The 20,781-nt window shown below is 35.8% G+C and overlaps 1 protein-coding gene across 7 annotated transcripts in view; it reads left to right on the forward strand.

The window, feature by feature from the left end:
• Positions 1-20,781, forward strand: part of LOC141448869 (E3 ubiquitin-protein ligase Zswim2-like) — a 42,562-nt gene that overhangs the window by 16,184 nt on the left and 5,597 nt on the right. For all 7 annotated transcript variants that reach the window (XR_012455243.1, XM_074117650.1, XM_074117648.1 and 4 more), the window contains 2 exons: positions 4,958-5,088; positions 14,174-14,246. Coding sequence is in view for 6 of the 7 variants with exons in the window: in XM_074117650.1 (XP_073973751.1) it covers positions 4,958-5,088; positions 14,174-14,246 (204 nt within the window). In the remaining variant the exon portion in view is untranslated. The remainder of the gene's footprint in view (positions 1-4,957; positions 5,089-14,173; positions 14,247-20,781) is intronic.

Here is a 20,781-nt window from a genome sequence, read left to right on the forward strand (position 1 = left end):
AAGGAGGCATACATGTTTGGCCCAAATTCTGAGACTCTCGGAAATCCTGCAGCTGGAAGCTCTGGAGGCTCTTTAATGATTAGAGTTTTTAATTTTCCGAACTTTTTCCTGAAATATGCAGACCATCTTTGTAATCGCTTTCAAAGTGTCAAAGTGTTTTCTCGAAAGTCTAAATTATTGTATCAGTTATAAGTTTTTATTGTCTGGTAGAAGATGGTAATGAGGTGTTCTTTGTGTTCGAGAATTGTGATGATGGGGAAAAGTTATATTCTTTTCTTTATTTTTCTTTTGGAAAATAGGGAGATAGTTGGAAGAATATGAGAGAGGGAATACATGTAACGAGTGAAAAAAGATGACAGAATAGTTGGACGGAGGACAAGGCGCGCGCTGCCGCACACACGTACTTAGAGGACGTGTGCATACCTAGAGGGAGAGTAGGAGCGAGAGCCTGTGTCTTGGTGCTGTTAACAGTAAAGGAGGACAGGGGCCGAGAAGAAGTGAGAAGAAGAGAATACCCTGGTAGTTCGGCCGGGGACGCCTGCGCTTGCTCCCCCTCGACTACTTCTAACTACATCACACACTGGTGATGGGGCGCTCTGTAGTAAGGTAGTAACTGTGGGGTGGCCAGTACGGCCTGCAAGAGGAGGCGAGATCTGTTGGTGGTGGAGATCCACGTCTTTGCATACTGGACACTGCCCACTCTGGAAAGCGCCTCACCATCAGGCTCCCCAAGTCGATATTACTGGCCCGCTCTCTCTCTCCAGAGAATATCCTCTTGCCACGGTTACCCCTCACTTCTATTCGCTTATTGATTCCCTCCTGGCCTGCAAACTCACAGAATTTAAACTAGACCATTTTGCGTCCACCATCTACTATCCAACTTGCCCTTCTCTTTGCTCTGCCCTAGTCAAAACGCCTTGCAACAGCCCCCACTGGCGCACTATTTACTTAACCAAAACACATAGAAATATTCTAGTTACCCCAGCAACTACCCATATAATACTAAATACAAATTTGTTCTCTAAAATACTACATTTTTGTCCAATAAAAATACTAAAACAAAGTTTGACTGAACAATCTCACAACTTTAAGTTTCTTTAAATTTCAAGGCTCATCGGTAAGACGATGTTGTTCTGAAGTTCACCGTGTAAGGGTTTACAGAAAATTAGGGTTCAAGTGTTGATGAGTTGCTGTAACATGAAGGTGCTGATAATAACTAACTATAGGCGCTCCTAAAATAAAAAAGTTACATTGACAAGGATAGGGCACCGTGTAACGGTCTGTTTTCAACCCTACATCTGCTAATTCGAAATGGAAACGTGATAGACTCGCAACCCGTGTGCCGACCTTCGTTCCAATGGCTCTTCTATACCTATATAAAAAAAATAAAATAAATAAAAGAATATTTACCAAATAAAATAAGCAGCGGAACACAAGCCGATAATTTCAAATTAAATATCTCATATTTTTAAAATAAAATAAAAAAGTACAGTTACTCTTAATACGACAGGTAATAATTCAGTTCTAAATACTGACTTAAACTTTGTAATTTTAATGTAAAATCACACAACAATAAAGGTTTGGATAACTAAAGTTAATAGCTCTCTTGGCTGGTGAAGAATGGTGGAAGTAAATACTTACTATACTATACAGCTTCATGTGCCATCAAGGCACCATACTGGTAGGCTGTAAATCGGCATTTATCGAGAAAGACACCATGAAGGTCATAATTTGATTGGTTATTATCATCAAAATATCCTCTCACAAAGCTCTTCAGAAGGGGTCTAAATTTAGCTGCACGCATTAGGCAATGGCTGAATTACATTGTAGCTAGAGACTCCCGTACGGAGTGGAAGGAGTGCACGAAGAAGGCTCGGAGCGATCTCAGATTTTTGCGCTAAAAATAATCAATAACATTTATAAGTTATTTCTAATCTTAGTTAGACTCGTTACTGGGCGTAGTTCAGGAATGAGAGATTCTCTAACTTATTGGCGGCAATATTGGTTTTGAAATTTATTCATATTCACCTTTAGCGCTGCTGGTTTTTGTAATCAGAAGTTTCCCACTCACAAAAGAATCTTGGTATTTGAGTGCGATACAAGGGAAAATGTAATGGGTCTGTTTGGGCCTTTTGTGTAGGGCCTAGTTATATAAGAAATGCTGTAATAAAATAAGTACCGGGTTCGCCCTACTAGTCAGATCTGTATTCTGTTGGTATTATCTAATAAATAATAAATCGAATAGTCGAGCCTACAACAGAATGATATTACCTATCCATTGTCTCAAAAAGTATATCCTTCTCATGATGTTAGCTGACTTCACAGAATCCCTAATCTTAGTCCTTATTCCCTACTTGCGTTTATCATTTCATATTGCGCTTGGCATTTTGCTTTTATCACATCTTGTCTAAACTAATACGTTCATGGTGATTTAAAAGATAATCGATTGTCAAAGCATTTTGTACAATAAATTGAATTGATATAAACGAACCAGAATCGCTCATACAAAATATGAGCAAATTAAGGACAACTTCAAAAAGTGAGAAATTAAATTAATTTTAAAAAGAATATGTTGTGTTAGAAGTCACTCTTTCTCTTAGATAACAATGACCAATTTACTTCCAAAAAAATCATCTCTTTCAAATATCGTTAATATTGTTGAAATACGCATGTTTATTCTATACTTGAACAGTTTCGTATTTTCATTCAGCATCAGAGATAGATTATTCAGTTTGGTAGAGAGAGATTTTGTCTTTACTTTTGTTTCTATCCCGCACTGCACTTATTAACTCTGTCTACACACTCAGGCTGAGTCAGCAGATCTAGTGCGATATGGAAATATACGTATAATTGAATTCGAAATCTCTTTCTACCAAACTGGGAAATTTACCTCCAATGATGGATAGAAAATCCAAGGAATGGAAGGTCCAGGAGTAGCGGTCTGCTTTGTTACTAGAGATATCCGAGGAGGAATCACTGCTTTCCATGTTTTTACTATCTCTGTTGTGTTCCAGATGAGCGAACTTGCAACTCCCCGGAAAAAGAGGTTCGCACCTGTCAGATAATCTGATTGCGTTTAAGCCATTAAATTCTTGTGTTTACAACAGTCCTGTGTGTTGGAATATCCTAGGGGACTAGTTCAGCTATCTTCTACAATGATGATTTTCTGCTCTGTTGATGCCAGGCAAATGGGGAACTTTAGACCACACCTCTACATCAGACTTGCGAAGCATTAACTCTTCTTGTATGTTGTGCTCTGTAGAGGTCGGTAGTTCAAAATGTCAATTCGAGTTCTGCCCAGAATTGTCCAATCCCTGCCTGCTTCTCTCCCTGACGTTGCGCTTTATGGAGACACCTTTCCAAAATTGAGCTCGTATCCGTTTTTGTTGAGTTTGTGTGAGTAAGAGAGGAGATAATAATCCATCTTAGGGGTGTGAGCCTGGTCTGAGATGTACGGCTGCACCGCATGCTGTGTCTGACTTTATCAGCTGCTCTCCGCCTTGCCATACTCAGTATGAGTTCCAAATCTTCGTTTCAGTTCCATCCGTTTGTGTTCTGGTTGTGGTTTTTCCATGTTGGGCGTTGGATCATCTTCAGTCTAGATTGCGTACGGTATTTGATTTAGGTACGAGCTCCATTATAAAAGCATACAGTTCGACATGTATCTCTTATTTAACTATAAGATTATATTTTATTGTCACTTTTACATAATAATGCCAGTTTTAACTTGTTTTAAAATTATTTTTTTTAAGAAAATGGCACAATTAGTGTACAAGTATACTTGATCAAGTTGTTGTGTAAAAGTTGTTTGAAGAGTACATATTTAAGCTTGTAATATAGAGTTGAAGGTGCAAACTTGACTTGAAAACTCTTTGAAGTCCCAAACAGATAGCCAACCCTTCTTGATATCGTCTCAGTCGGTGGCATGGAAGTGGGGTCGGTCTAGCGCCCTCTTTCACTTTATATATACACACGCACACAGAGACCTCTTTTCCTCCGTACAAATATACACTTGACCATCTTGTTATAGATAAAAGACAAACATCGACTGAAGATATCGATAGATAAAAATTTTCTCTACCGCACTTCAACCTCCCCCAAGTAGAGCACCATGAATATTAAACTAATTCGATAAAAAGCAGCCGATATTTGCTGAACCCTCGATTTCTCACCTTAATTTTGTCTTTCTTGTACTTCTCTAGAAAGAGGAAGTATTGCGGTTGTGCGAATTTTAGTTTTTGAATTTATTCCGGAAATAAATAATAAACAATTCCAAGGCCATTGAGTTAGTAAAATAGTTTTATACAGTTGTGTGCATGTGTATGTCGGTGGTCAGCATAACTCAAAAATGGATCATTACAGGAAGTTCCTGTTAGTATTTAGAATTTTAGTTTGTGACGCGACGAAAATTTAGAGAATAACTTTTGAGGCAAAATCATCAACCACAAGTGCTACTTTACTAAAATGGTTTTCAGATTTTTGAGATTTTAGCAAAGACGCTGCTACGATGATTTTGAAACTTGGTTTACTTATTGCGCGCTGGTAATTCTACAACTTTTATTTTATACATTTTCACGGCAAAATTTGATGTAAGACACGGAGGTAGGTAGTCCGGGAAATATGAGGTCTGGGCTACAACCACGATGAGAAAGTTCTGTTGCCAAGTGTATTGTTGACCAGAACAGCGTGGATTTTTTTAGCAATAAAAGTGACTAAGTACACTATCAAAGCCATGGTTACTTGAATAGTTAGTTTAACTAAATAAAATGAAAATAAAAAATAATTTGAGGTCACCCCTCACTAGTTTCTCCTAGGCCAGTTCTCAGGTGCTAACTTATTCATATCTCAGAAGAAAATAAATTCAGAGAAAGTTCTGAGTTTCAGAGAGTAAGAGAAAGCAGCAAAAATTAATTACGTAGTTATTTTCTAGTTAAATAATTATCGTAATTTGTTTTAGGATCCAAACCAGAAATGGAAGAAGACGCAGTATCCACACAAATGGAAAACAGTTTTTGAAGAGGTGGAAATGAGCCATTTAAAAGCTGCAAATAAAGTCATTTTACCCAAAATTAAAAGTAATTCAAACAAGTAAGTTTTTATATATCTTTTTTAAATAATAATGATTCATTTTATTTATTTTTTGTATGTATTGATCTTCATTATTTGGAGATACTTTTCGGTTTATATGAACAATTTCTGTTAATGACAGAAAGGAAATAGTGTTTTGGCATCCAAATTACACCAGAAGTAAACATATTGAGGTGACCCTGGGCGAAAAGTTCCCTTCATTAAGACTTCTGAGTAACTTTGATGTTATGTACCCACTGTTAGTTCTCCTAACTGCGTTTAGATGGCAGTGGAGCAGTTCAGAGCCGTTTCTCTCATTCACTAAGGACTTAATGCGTTTGAAATAAAATGCATTTTTCCTCTAGTTAGGTGCACAGCTAAGCTCACGCACAATTTTATTACAATCGACCCGTTTCATGTTTAGTTTTCTTACAATACAGACTTTTTGACCAAATGTTTAGAAGTTTCCATCTTTATCCAGTTAAAAGAACCTGTATCAAATTTAGCTTGTAAAGAGAGGTTCCCGACTTCCTCAGAATTCTAATAAAAAAAAAAAATTGTTTTCTTTGGTAGGTAACCAGGAACATAAGGTTTTTTGTCTTAGAAGAGACATAGGTCTGGCCACTTCTTCATGTATTTTCACGTTTCTCTGGTATCCCAACCTAACAATTCAAATAACAACCAATACAGGACTCCTGCAACCAATACAAACATACTAGACATATTAGTTGATGTGCTATTTTGATATAGGTTACGCTCAGGCAAGCTACGTTTTCACGTTACACATCACTCACTTTACTGTTGGTCTACATTCTATTGTGAACTCTGACACAGTAATGAAGTCGATGCAGACGTTTTACATCGCTACGACTTAATTGAGATATTCTCTCTACAATCTGCTAACTAGAAGTATATAATTGTTATTATGGGGATGTTATCCGTGACTATCTGATGCTACTGGCTGATTATAGAATTCAGAATTCTTAACCGAAGTATCACATTGTATTGATTTTTTCTACAGTTCTTTTTTGGGGGGATTTTTTTTCCAAAAAATGACTCCGACGATTTTCTTGTGTACTGGTACATACATTGCAAACATTTAGGTCTGTAGGTTGATTTGTAACTAATTTTAAGAAAAAAAGTAGTTATTAAGGTTTTTGGTTATTTAAATCGTTGACATTATCATCAATTTAACGTGCTACAGGGAGATGAACTGATATAAAAGGCGTTCACAGTAAGAAACGGAAATAGAATTAAAGACATTGTTTAGCAGCTTCAAGACGTCCCATGACAAGAACTACGGGGGGGGGGGGGTAGGTAACCTAATACTGGGCCCAGAAGATAACTAGATGTAGACTGGAGTTGGAACTTTTCTATGATTTATGGCACACATAGAGAGAGTGTACTTAAGAGTTTGTTGGCTGACTCTAGTGGCCATATTTAGAGGTGTACAGCACGCGAATCTCTCCTTTTATCCGGCCTTATTAACGGTCTCTCTCTAAACGTGGTGAGAGGTGAGGCAGAATGTGGGTAGAGAGAATTCTTAAGACCTGTGCTGGCAGTTAACATGAAAGACTTGAAATCTGTTCGCGACTCTCCAGAAGAAGAAAGAAAGAAGAACGGAAAGCAGAAAGCGACTCGCTGTTATTACCACCCCCAGGTATGGTACTGGGGCGGGGGGCCGTCATGTTGCGTTCCAGCTTTAATATTAAAAATGATGCATATTATTATATCGATCGGTGTATCTCGGTGCCAGGGCATATCTTCTTCCTCTTCCGCCGAATATTGGCTTGAAGAATGGCTTTCTCCTTTACTCTCACTCACCCTTACTCTTCTTCTTCCAGACCTAATCTCCTTGTCTGATGGCTCCTGGAAGGTTTTCCACCTGTGCTTTGGGTGCGTGCAGTTCGCCAAACCGACGTCAACCACAAAAAAAAAATCTGTTGTTCGTTTCTAACTAGGGAATCTGCTGCCGGAGCTGCTTTTTATCACATAAACACGTGAACAAGCTTGATGTTCTCTACCATTTCTTGGGATGATCCAGATGATTCCTCTTCTAATTCATCTACTGAACTTCCTGCATATTATTTCGAAGAGTAAGTCTACCTTTTGTACTTTTATCACCTGAATTAGTTCGCGTCATCACTGAATTTCTTGCCCTTAGGGAATCCTAATAAAGAATGTGGCAGAAAGACTATGTCCAAACTTTAACCATTTTTATCAAGTTTACAATCTTAAAACTTGCTTAGAGAAGTCCTGAAGTCCGAAAAAGTGGTATTTGATGGGACGAACTCAAACAAAATGGTAAATAAATCCTAAGCAGTAAAGTTCTTTTGCACATCCCACTTAGGGGAATATCAACAGGTGATCCAAAAAGCATTAGACCAGATTTTTAAATTACGCTCTTACAAGAACTATACGCTTTTTTCTTAAAAGTCCTCTGAGTCAGGGAAAAAAGTGCGTATTATTCATAACCATAACTCAAAGGAAATCAAGGATTTCGTTTCAATCGCCTCAATAAAATCATACTTCCGCTAGTTGGATTTCAGCCGTAGTCTTAAATTTAAAGAAATTATTAGTAACAAAATGTTCCAACAGAATTAAGCTTTCTACAACTTTTTGTTTTTAAGCTTTTGTATTCACGCTCACCTTAACATGAGACGAAAACTATTTTTCATATTCTGAGTATCTTAAAAGAATTATTTCCTGTAGTAGATAACTCAGTTTCGAATATATTTAACTCTCTGTGAGGCGTGCTTTTCTTTTACAGTACTGAGAATTAAACAGTAATAGTGTTAATTTTGTCTTTTCAGTTTGTTTACGTTCCTTCATATAATTGAATAATTATAATTATATTATATATCATCAATAAATAATCTTTAGAGAATATAAATTAAGTTTGACTTTTTACAAAATAAAAGCAATATCATTTCTCATATTATCTTTATATCTCGCCAAATTGTCCAAATAAGAGAATTAATTTAAAATACACAACTTTAAATAAATTACGGGAATTAGATCTTTCGTCATCAGAATCAAATTTTCTGTGCTGAAGCTGGTCGGTATGGCGAGAACTAACGGCTTCCGTCATTGGATACTAATCGTACAATCCGCTCACGTCTCTGGCTGCACATATGTAGCGTATATATTTGCATCATTTCTCTGAATCTCTCATCTCTTTTGTTGTTATACATTGTGTAAAAGTTGCAAAATAATAAGCAAAAAAAAAAAATTCATTAATTATTGACAGATTTTTTTACAGGTAATTTGACAATTATTAATTAACTTTAAAGAAAAAATTAATTGATTAATTTATAATTATCGTAAATAATGACCTAGTACAAAATATACCTTGATGGCGTGAACTAAATTGACGCCAATATAACGTCTGTCAAACTTAATAATAGACGCTATTTAGAATATTGCTAGAAATTGATTTATTAGATCTAGTTAGTCATTGCTGGAAGTAGAAAGAAATAAAGAGAAATCATTTGTGTATAAAGTAGAGGGTTGGTTCTGTCAATTCAATACAAACTACCAACACCTTTTTCCTCAGCAGAGATAAAAAATAAAGTAAAAAAAAAAAAGCCCTTCCACCAAATTCTTTGATTAATGTTAAATATTGATTAGATGTGGGAGTGATGTTGTTAGTTGTAGTTAGCGTTTGAAGGGAAAACTACAAAACAACACTGAATAGATTTAGATATGAGGACGGAGTGCGCATTCTGTCGGTGGTAGTTTGAGAACTGAAACAGCTGTTTTCAGCCCGATAGGTTTACCTTCCTCTCGCAGTAACCTGCTTTAAATTCACAGCTGTTAAATAGTCTTCCTTTTCTGCAACAAATTAAGTTTAAAATAAGTTGTAAAATTAATAATAGTTTTCAGCACGTTTTAGGTGAAATGAAATGATTATTAGAAATATTGCTGAAACAAAGTTCAATCTAATTCGGTTGATTAAACAAAAGAGAAGGTGTGAACACACTCACAAAAAGGTGAGCCAGTACGAAACCCAAAAATGATACTTTAGAGCGAATCTAATTATCGTATCATTCAGAAATAATTTCTTGTAAATGTCTTTTTAGAAAATTGAAATCTACGTTGCAGTTATGGCCAGCCAATTATCTTCAGATTTACAAATTCAGTCCAAAATTTGATTTTTATTAATATGGCATTAATTTTCCAGGATCCAGTTTAGAGAAAATCGGTGCTTTTTCTCGAGAAAATCCTTAAAAACTTAATCCATTCAGTTAAGGTTAATGGATTTCCTTTGCTAAGTTTACTGGCAGATCCGATGAATAAGCTCTCCTGTAAATTTCCTTCCTTTGCATTCTAAAATTTTTAGAGTATCAAATTTTGTTTCAAAAATGTTTTTTTTTTTTTCAAAGATGGCCCATGTTTGTATACAATAAGTTTTGTATTTTGTTAGAATCCCTCCTCTCTATCCTTCCGAATGACATAATAAAAACATAGGGTGGAACTCGGATACATTTATATCACGAACTATCGTTGCAATCAGGAAGTTTATATTTGATTTTTTTTGTACTCCCCACTTCTACTTCTAGTCGACAACAGGAAATGAATTAATCGTAAGTTTCTCTATAAAACTTTCCCAAGATTGACTCCCACTGCACCCCCTTCCTCTTATGATGATTGTTCTCGGCAGCCATCTTATTTTAGAAGCTACTGAATAAATACAATTATATCTAGACTACATTCAACTTCTTCTTTGTTTCTTTCTGTCTTCACTCTGCTGTGATGTTGCCTGAGCTTACCTTGTCCTGTAGGTTGGCATGAGTACTCAGCATGATTATTTACCGTCGAAGCCACTCGGACGTGTTTGCCTTGGCCAAAAGAGATGGACCATGTATGTAAGCCTACATAGCCTGAAGCCTCTTACCTCGCCAGGCCAAAAGCACCAAGGGCCCTGGTATCAGCTTCTGTTTTCCAAGAATTCGTACTGCGTCACTTAAATAATTCCTTATTGCGCATTTATCGCGTCCCAAAACCGATCTCACCGCTAATCCAATATGAACTAGTAGTTTGTTATTTGTTGTCCTTGATTTTACTTTAAATCATAAATTAAATACATGAAGAATAAATGATAAAATTACAGAAAAATGTTAAGATGCCACATGGTCAGTGGCCGCCGGTAAGATGAACTGACAGTTTGAGCAACTTATGCTCGAAGCAGAGATAAAGAACCATGTATCAACTCGAATGATTTTTCTATCTAAATGGCAATTACCTATCTATATAGCACTGGGGAAAGAAATACCGGAAATGTATTCTACGTAGAAGACGTATTTTGTAGCCTGTTGGTAGCTTCTTAAATATTAAAGACGATGATAAAGAGTTGGCGGTGTGTGGAGACGGGGGTGCTAAATTACACCTCTCGCCTCTTTGCCGCCTCCAAGCCACCCCCCAGCAGAGGCAACAATCCACCCACACCCTTCTTATAGCCTTCTATAGTGGCGTGCAATCGTGCCTTCCTCCCGCCACCTGCTCCCCCACAGCCTTCTAGTATTATAAACTGTATCAGTCTTACCAACACAGACACATATTCACTAACAAGTATTAAAAAAACTTCCTTACACCATATTCTCCGTGGAAGTTAGTGCGCGCGCTTTCTATAATACTTCATTTTATATCTCCTATTCGTACAGTGAGCCTCGGACTTACACTTGTGGACCTGACACTCCTTGGACTGCTCGTCCATCATGTACACTACATGTAGACCTCCAACTCCAGCGTTCAGGTATTTGCCAACAAATACATTTGATCGAATTTGAGTTTATTCTTTTTCTTAACTTCTGTTTTTTTTGAAAATGCCTTTTATGCCGGAAGTACATGTTTTCATGAAAAACAGTGTAAGATGAACCCTAGACATTCAACTAAGATGCCTCATAAGGATGGGCCAGTTGGGTTTCCAAGTTCAAATCTTACTTTCCTTAAAGCTTAGTGGCGCTGAAAAAACGGGAAAACAGAATAGTAGCTTTTTAAAAAAAATTTAAGGGATTTAGAACAGGATTCCTAATTAGATTTTGCTTAAAACTGATAGGGAGTAGGCTTATTCTATTTTAATTAACCAGGGATTCACCACATTAAAATCCCAAATTTCCAATCTGCATTTGAAGTCAGTTTACAATTGCACACTACCTCGCGCCACCTTTATAACAGCTATACATTCACAATAAACTGTCTCTTATTGGGAGGAGAGAAGTCTTTGTTAAAAAGCATTTATTTTAGGCAAATGTCAAGGGACTTTTGAAGTTAAGTAAAAATTACGACTTTAAAAAAAAAGTTGCTCTTAAAAAATTAAGTAATTTGTAGCAGAATTCGGTTTATCTTCTTCCGCCTCCCTTTAGAGCCGATCAGCAAGGCCTAGTCCTGTCTGTTTCCGGCATCACCGGAAATCCAGCTACCTTTCTCAAGTTTCTCTGTGTATGTATGACTTCATAATTCTATTCTTCAGATCCGGCATCTACTTGCATTCCTGATCACCCCCCCATTCCTTCTAGGACTTAGAAGATGGTTCGTATCCCATGAGTTCTCTCGGTTTTTATAATTTCTAAGAAAGTATTTCTTTCATTTTTTCCTCTCAAGGTAATGGGGCCATCTCGATTATCATAATCCTTATCTTGTTCTTTTCTTGAGTTGTACAGTTCTCGACTACCTTTAAAGTATACATTATTGAGTAGTACTAGAAGAACCACCATATTAACCAATTGTTCAAGAATTCTTATTTTGTCAGCCAGATCAGCTGGTTAAACATTCCTGCGTAACGCTAATTTTTGTTTAATAATAATAATAATAATTATAATAAAAAGATATAATGAGTTAAGGATTGGCATAAGTAAATTTTTACAATAATGCTATTATCATTCATAAATCTTCTTGCTTTAGTAATTAATGTTAATGTTTGTCTTTGAAGTAGTAACGATATTTTTCCTGGATTTTTGAAGAGGTAATATCTTTATCACTACTGATTACGATAGTTGAGATATTTTATTTATTCAAGGCCGATTTCTCCCACTTCCTGCGAATTTAGTATCTCCTCTGGAGTGAGAATCTACTTCGTAAACTCTGACTTCTGCATTCAAAACATAACTGCAGTAAATAAGCACATTATACACGGAAGTAAAACTAAAACCTTGAGTACTACTTTATCAACTACTTCTTGAAGAGAATCGTGCAGAGATCTAGCAAAGTTGCATGCATGCAATATCTTATTCCATACATGTAAAGCAATGTGCATTTAAATAAATTTTGTATATTGTTTTAAATACGCCTCTGTTCATCATCAGAGCACGAAGACTAGACACTAGACTTCAAAAGCTTCAATATAATTAATGTTCTTATTTTTTGAGTAAACTTTTAAGTCAATCTTCCAAATCATCTCCAATACGAGTAAGTTCGTAACAATGAGCTATTAGAATTGTTGCCAACTTTATCTAAAAAATAAAAGTTTAATTTAATGGAAAATTGGGAAAAATTCAGACAAAACAAATGATCTGTTCAATCGCAGCGCACTTTAAGCTAAATGGACTGCAGTTCTCGATGCATATTGTAAGAACTCTGCTCTTGAATCTGTTCATTTCTTCGGCACTGTTGCAGAATGTGAAAAAAAAAATCATTTTCACTTCCTGGCGGATACTATAGGATTGACGCGTGTAGTGTTTAATTGTTCAGTCTAAATTATCGTTGTTGAAGGAAGAAATAACAGCAAATTGTCAAATATGCTCGGTTGCAGTGTTTAATAAAATTGTCGCGATTATACAAGTTTGTTGAAAACGAATTTTCTTCATTTACCCACACTTTAACTATATTATTATTATTATTATTTATTTTTTGAATTGTAGAAATTGGTAGTTCATGCGAGTTTCGCAGGTACATCAAAAAGTACTGCGTTCCCGGAATCCTCCAAAAGCAATTTTTCTGCTAAATGAGACACACAAAACAAAAGACTTCATAACCATAAGTTAGTTGCTTTTTGTGGTTACTTTAAGGTAAAACATCCAAAATAGAATGTTGCAAGTCCAGAAAAGTTCTAAAATTCCCTTTCTTGGGAATTAGTTTGTAAACAAAGTTTACGGCCAATAAATATCACAAATATCAAAGAAATTGAGGAAAGCCATAAAAAATATCCAATTTGAAGCTTGGCTAAGTATAACCATAATACTCTAGAAAGTGAGGTATACTCGTACTATTTGTATTGTTTTGGTGCGCATGCGGATTAGATGGTTGGTTTGGTTCCCGGTCACACTGCAATATTATCAAATCTAAGCCCATAAGCTGTCACAACTTCAAAAACTATAAAAGAACATGTTTTAGGTGTTTTCAATATTTCAAATTCCTTAACAAATCTTTTTTTAAATTTTTTTGAAGAGGTTAATACAAAATAAAAACCTTATTGTATAACCTTACGAATAACTATTTATAAAAATAATGCCTTACGTATAAAATAAATGTTGGTTGAGAATAGTGCGTGAGATGATAGTGCTGTCAAGACGATGCCTGTCAGCTGATTGTCATATGCGTGCCATCATTTCTGTGTACCAACATGATAATAACGAACTAATATTACTTCCTTATTACTCTTATTATAATATTCTTTCATTAAATTCAATATTTTATTTATTTAGTTCGTTTTTTTAATTTAGTTTTAGTCTATGTTGTTTTTATTTCTTTTTTGATAAAGCTCTTTGAAATATAGATTCCCCTAGCCAGGTGATACCAAAAACAATGATATATTACAGTAGGTCGAAATACTATTCGCTAAATAAGTTTTACTTAAATCCTGCCTTCAAATATTACATACTTAATTTAAAACAGGTAACTGTATGCTAGATGTAATTAAATAATTATTTATTTCATGCAGAACATCCAAATTATGACAATTTCACCGTTATTTAATTTTTCAAGCGCTTTCAACTATATTACACTTCAAAGACCTTTTTTTCTCGTAATTTACCAGGCATTTGTATTTAATTTACTTTAAATCTGTTTTATAACAGTAAATTATGAGTAATATTGGATACTTATAATTTGTAATGATGCAAACTTTAAAATACTAAATGGAAAAGTAATAAGTTTACCTTGTGTGCAGGACACCATCGGAAGTGACGTCAGCCAGAGCAGATGGAATGCTACAATGTCCTATTTGCACAAATCAGTGTACTGTGAGTATCATTTAGTGTTGTACATTCATTATTCCCTGTTTCCATTCCTTTGGCCTCCATTCTACCTAGAGGTAGCACTTTGAGGACATTTACTACTTTTTGTGGCTTTAAATGTATTAATTTCTCAATTTACTCTTAAAGTATTGTGTTAGTTTATTTAGTTCCCTGTTGGTGAAATGGAGTTTTAAAGATTTTCTCCATGAAGCTGTCACCCTTTGACAGGGTAGCTTCTACAATAGCTCTCTGATATGATAAAGTAGGATTAGAGTTCACTACTTCAAACAGCTATGTTCCGTAAAGGTCTAAGGATCATTTCATACTTTGATGGTGACTTAGTTTTCTTATGCAGCGTAATAAGGGACCCCCCAAGCATCAGGGAAAGTCACGATATCACATAGAATTTTGGAGAGAAGATCCGATACATTACTGGCCTGAGACACAAATTAACACGAAAATCGTTTTCAAGAAAACCTTGAAAAAAGAAAACAGTCAAACGAATTCTCTTACCGCAATTACCTGAAGAAGTTTTGCTGTACCGGAAAAAGAGCTCAGACACTATCTACTAAGAAATCTGGCACTTACAGTACCCATTTTTTTTCCAAATAATTATAATATATTTCATTCATATCATTACGCAGGTAATGAAGCCGCGTAGTACACTTTGGAGAATATGGAAAAAATGTTCCAATTGAATCTATTAGATCTACACGAAGACAATGAGTACAACAGTGTTTGTCCAGTTACAAATCCGGAAGAAGATTTCGTTCAATACCTTTTTATCGCGTTTTCTGTAGAACTTTCTCCTTTTTAATGTTTTTTGAGTTATCAGGACCACACACACACACACACCATCGAAATACTTTCTCTACCTTGTAAAATGAGAGAGAAATTAATAAGAAAAAAAATAAGGAGAAATTTAATCGTACAGTTTTTTCAATTATACGTTTTCTCAGAGAACATCCGTTTTGGTTATCTGTTCCCTGAGTGCGTAAAAAAAAGTCGCTGAACATTCGAAGTTGATGCTAGATTTAGATGCCAACTTCTGTACAACTTCAAAACCACTCGGGACTTCTTTTTATGAGGAATAATTATAGCCAAAAAAAACGGATTAGTGCACTGGGACGGTTCGAATCTATATGATCTTCTCTTCTTTGGTACCTCTTACTGTTTTCACTTTTTCGGTGATGGACTTGGTTGGGTGTGAGTGCAATAAGAGAACAACACCTGGAAACGCCATAATTTTAAAAATAATTAAAATGCCCTTACTTTAATTTTGTTTTGATTGGATAAAATATGGATTTATCCTGAATTAAGGTGGAACATTGGACGCGTTGCCCAATATTGCCCTCTCTAGAAGTTAGTAGGCAGTAAGTTAATAAAAACGCAAGTTGTTTTCTTTTTACTTTTTCTATAATTAACTTAACTCTGCATGAAACTAGTTTAAATCTCTTTAATTGCAAGGGCAGCAACACAGTTTTCCTTAATCAAAGAAAAACTTTGTTATTTAGAAAGTTGATCAAAATAAAAAAAATTACAAAACATGCGAGTAATTATTGTGTCTAATAAGGTCAAGAATTGTTGTAAATTTTCGAGTTTAAACGCCGAAAGTGAACAAAAAAAAAAAAAGTGGAAAGTACACGGCCTTTTCACGAGGCAATGCAAGGCAGTAAAAGATGTGGTAGTTGGTAGATGTAGTAGTGGAGGAGTGTGATCACGCGACGTTAAGAAGTCGGCGGTAGGCTGCCGGAGGTCTCCGTACCCAATGCCACATATACCTACATACGAGAGCAGCACTGTGGGTGGCGGCAGCACAGCGACCACAATATCAACTTGCCGGATACAACAACAGGATTGGTGGGTGATCGAGCTCACTCCGCATACTGTCCGTTTGTAGGTATGTTGCCAGCTTTATCGCGTGTGCGGATTCAGCGAGAGCTCTCCCAACTGCTTCACTACCAGTTTGCAACGTCATTAATCATATTCACTCTACCTTAACTCTTTTACACTCATCGTGTCAAAGTAGAATCACTGGTCTACTAAGTTAGACTGATCGTGTCTGCAAGTTTTAAAATTGAGTTCTCACATGACATCCTTGGTTTTGAAACCCTTCTAAATTCGAAAGAAAACGTGTTTCTTGACGGCTATTTATGATTGGCTGTGCGTAGGACCAATACCGTTCCCTGATGCTTGCACACGATTTTCTCTGTAAACAATTTTAAACGTTTTAACCCAAACAGTATCTTTAAACTTAGGCTTATTGGTTGCAGGCTCATGCTTAATCCACTTTCACTGTTAGCCCAACAGTTTGGCACAGATTTGTGCCCCCAACAGTGGCTGATATGGTACTGAGCTAATGGTTTTAGAGAGGGGTGTGAGCCCCGTTTAGGTTATACTCATTTTTTACTTATTTTTCTTGTGATGACAACCATGTGACTTGCGTTTGTCCCTGGCCTTCTTGAACGAGTTTTGTATTTTATTAATTGTACAGTATGGGATGGAGTCCAAATGTTTCGTTGGAGACCAAGGGAAAGATTTTCCACTCCTTCCTTGAAAGAGTAACATTTTATGGTTCGGAAATAGTGGTTTGAGGCTGCAAGCATTGGAAATGGAGTTTTTTAAGAAGTTTTCGCCCTTCAAGGACCCAGCGGGTGACAAACTCGACCATACGAGAAATTGTTAAGGTAGACACAAGCATAGTGCAGTGATACGGCCATCTCAGAAGAATGGCGCAAAAAAAAAAAAAAGGCCAAAGAAGCTTTTAGACTATGTCCCGGAGGAGTGACGGAAAAGCGGCCGCCCAAGAAAGAGTTGATTGGTGGAGGAGGCAATGGCAGCAAGAGGCCTCTCAGAAGGAGATTGGGAGAGTAGAGAGTACTGGCGATCCATTTTGTTGGGGTTCCGCGTATGACCAAAGATTGTTAAAACCCGAAAAAAAAAAATAGAAAATTATTAATTGATAAGAGATGGTGAATTGCGGTCGTTTCCAATTTTAGATTAATTGTTTACAGCGGAAATACAATTTTGGTTTGTTAAGGTGCTTCAGTGACCAAAGTCCTTTGCACAAAAACCTGCTTAGATGCCTCATCAGTAAAAAAAAAGTTTAAACGTTTTTCTTTAAAAAGTCTGTTAAAGGCAGGCTGGATGTGGGGGGCTTATAGGCTTCTCATAGGGTCATTTCTTAGGTTCTGGAACTTCCGCGTCTCCCGGAAGTACCCTAACTACAGTACTCTTTAGTTAGATTTGTAATTTGAGGATAAAATTCAGAAGGAGTTATTCCAAAATTGTTGTTAAATTATTACTTCAGAGAGAGATAAATAATACATTCCTCTTTTCCTTTTTATTACTGGCACTTCTATACTATCACTAAAACATTGCTATTTATACCACATATTAAGCTAACTTTTCTCTACATTTCGGTAAAGGAATCATTGAATTCTGATCAATACAAGAAGAGATATAAACGTTTAAATTTAAATGAATTTAAAAACCTCCAAAATTTAACCTTAAATATCTACTATGAAGTGTTTATGAGATTTTAATGAATTTTTTACCGAATTGTAGAGAATACAAAGGTGTATAATTGGCACGAATTGCAATACTCTAGAGTTATTAGTTAACGAGATATTGATTGTTATATTTTGGAGGTTTTCAAATACATTCAAATTTCAAACGTTTATATCTCCCTTTGTATTTGTTAGATTTCAATGATTTCTTTACGGAAATGTAGAGATTAGTAAGCTTTATATGTGGTATAAACGGCAATGTTTCAGTGTTGGTTGTTCATGAGATATTCAAGGTTCAAATTTTGGACGTTTTCAAATTCGTTTCGAATTTGTTCAAATTTAAAACGTTTATATTGTAAAGTTTTTCCCAAAAAAACTTTACTTACACAACTAGTGCCTGCCACTAGTTATTAAATATTATGTGGGTTTGTTTAAATAATAAAACTCGCTAAAGTTGTAAGTAATAACCTGATTTATTCACACATTAACATTAACTAACTTTAACATTTACTAGCAACTAACGCTATTCATTACAGTCACCATTTACAACAGTCACAACAGTTTACTGTTACTTACTCACTTCGTAAAGCCACAAAACTGTTCCCCGACTGACCACTGGTCCGCACTGCACCGAATTGCACTAGTCTCAGCTGCACTAAAACAGCTCTACTCATCAACTGACTAATTTCCCAACTAGCTACCACTGAAACACTCCACAACACTGACTCTCCAAGACTAACTCCAAAACTAACTGATTAACAACTCGTTAAGAACTCCTTAAAACTTGATTAAAAACTGTTAAAACTGACTCCTCCAGCTGTGTCGGCCTCCTTTTAACTGCGTGCCTCCCTCCAACTGGGACTGCCCTCCTCCAACTCTCTGAGCATAAGTTTCCACGCCCTCCTGACGTTCATTGGCTGGAGAAAACATACTGCCACCACCTCAGCTGTGAGCCGCCTCCTCCCATTCTCTGTCTCTCTCCAACTCCGTCTGTCTCACTCTCACCTGTCAATCACTGGCTGGGAAACACATATGCCACCACCCCAACTGCGGCCTTTCTCTTAGCTGGCTTTTACACAGGTCACTAACTCCTTGAACAATCTAGCCCTTTCCTTTCTAGTTCAGGTATAGACCGGCCCTTTTGTCTACACAGTGGTGGCCTGTTACCGGCTTTAGTCGCTTAACCCCTAGAACAATCTAGGCCTTTCTTTTCTGCCATAAGTAGATACCGCCCCTTTTGTTTATGCAGTGGCGGCCTGTTACTGACTTTGGTCGTTCAACCTCTAGAACAATCTAGGCCTTTCTTCTCCGCCCAGGTCAACTTCGTTACAATATCTTTTTTCGTGTTCATCAGATTTCTATGATTTCTTTACGGAAATGTAAAGAAAAGTTAGATGTATAACTGATACAAATTGCAATATTCTGGAGCAGTGTTTTCCAACCTGTGGCACGCTGTGCTTAGTTGGTGAAATGGGAATAATAATCAATAATAGCGTACATAAAAAGTTTGAAACAAAATTAAGCATAATATTATCCTAGAAACGGTTTTTCCTTTAATACATAAAACTTATTTTTGTTAATAAATTAATTTACATTAAAGTTAGTAATATGTATAATAATAAGTTTAGACTGTCTCAAGATATACGAGAAAATATAATGCACATTTAACAATATCGAAATGGTCTTTTAATGTATTATTTTCTAAAACCCGAAATAACAAATGATAATATGATTTCAAACCCCTTCTATAAAGAAAATTTAGGGAAAGCTACATCATTATCTATAAAAGATAAAGAAAAGTTAATAGAATTATCATGTGACAGAACTTAAATGATAACTATGAAAAATCTGCTTAAAGAGACGGATTGTAATGTGTAAAGCAACATTAAATTTAATTTGTACCTAACAGGTAGTTGAATGTTTAAAAGATATTATTTAATCAGATTTGGGCACAAATATAATAATCATTAGAAAGAACTTTGTAAATTAATTTAAAATTTTGAAGAGAAACATAATATGTACTCAATTTTTCATTATTTAAAAAATGTTTTAAAACTAAGATCTTACAAGTTACAAAGTTTATAAAGAGAACACGAACTTGAACTCCTTGGTAACATATACATTGTATCTCTAAACAAATAAAGATGATAATAAAGGTGCCACGGTAGCCGAGCGGTTAAGAGGCGAGACCTGCAAAACTAATATATATTATGGTACTGGGTTCGATTCCCGGTCTTTGGCTTTGGATTTTATTTAACGGTTAATATGAGAAATTTACAGTAAAGTATGTTTGCTAGTCGCCTCCGTCCACGACACCTAATTGGTAGTTGGACGTAAAGCCCGCCTGAAAAATAAAAAATAAAGACGGTAATAATAATAAAATAACACATTCGGAACAACAAATTTCACTAAATACAATCATATTTACGAAGTGGTACAATTTAGCATGATGATACCACTATCAAGTGGTACGCGAGCCAAAAATGGTTGTTAAATGCTGATCTAGACCATTAATAAAATTTTTACGCTTTAATTCTCATCACAATTAAAATCGATTCTTTAAAAAGCGACATATTTGCGATAAATTTAATTATGCAAAAATCGTGGGAACTGTTTTGTGAAAAATGGCGAAATATAGAATTTCTCACTTCCGTATAAACCAATTCTTTTCAAACAATTAATTCCTCAGCAATAAGTGATCCTCAGTTGCAGAGAAAAATTGACAAAGTTAGCTGGAATTGGTCACAACTTCAGAATTTTCATTATTTAAAAAATGTTTTAAAACTAAGATCTTACAAGTTACAAAGTTTATAAAGAGAACACGAACTTGAACTCCTTGGTAACATATACATTGTATCTCTAAACAAATAAAGATGATAATAAAGGCGCCACGGTAGCCGAGCGGTTAAGAGGCGAGACCTGCAAAACTAATATATATTATGGTACTGGGTTCGATTCCCGGTCTTTGGCTTTGGATTTTATTTAATGGCTGTCCAAACAATGCCTTCAGAATTTCCTTGTAATTTCCTCTC

This window comes from Rhodnius prolixus, unplaced genomic scaffold (assembly GCF_049639745.1).
Source record: "Rhodnius prolixus isolate KJV_2025 unplaced genomic scaffold, Rpr scaffold_2, whole genome shotgun sequence".
In the NCBI taxonomy this organism is placed as follows: Eukaryota; Metazoa; Arthropoda; class Insecta; order Hemiptera; family Reduviidae; genus Rhodnius; species Rhodnius prolixus.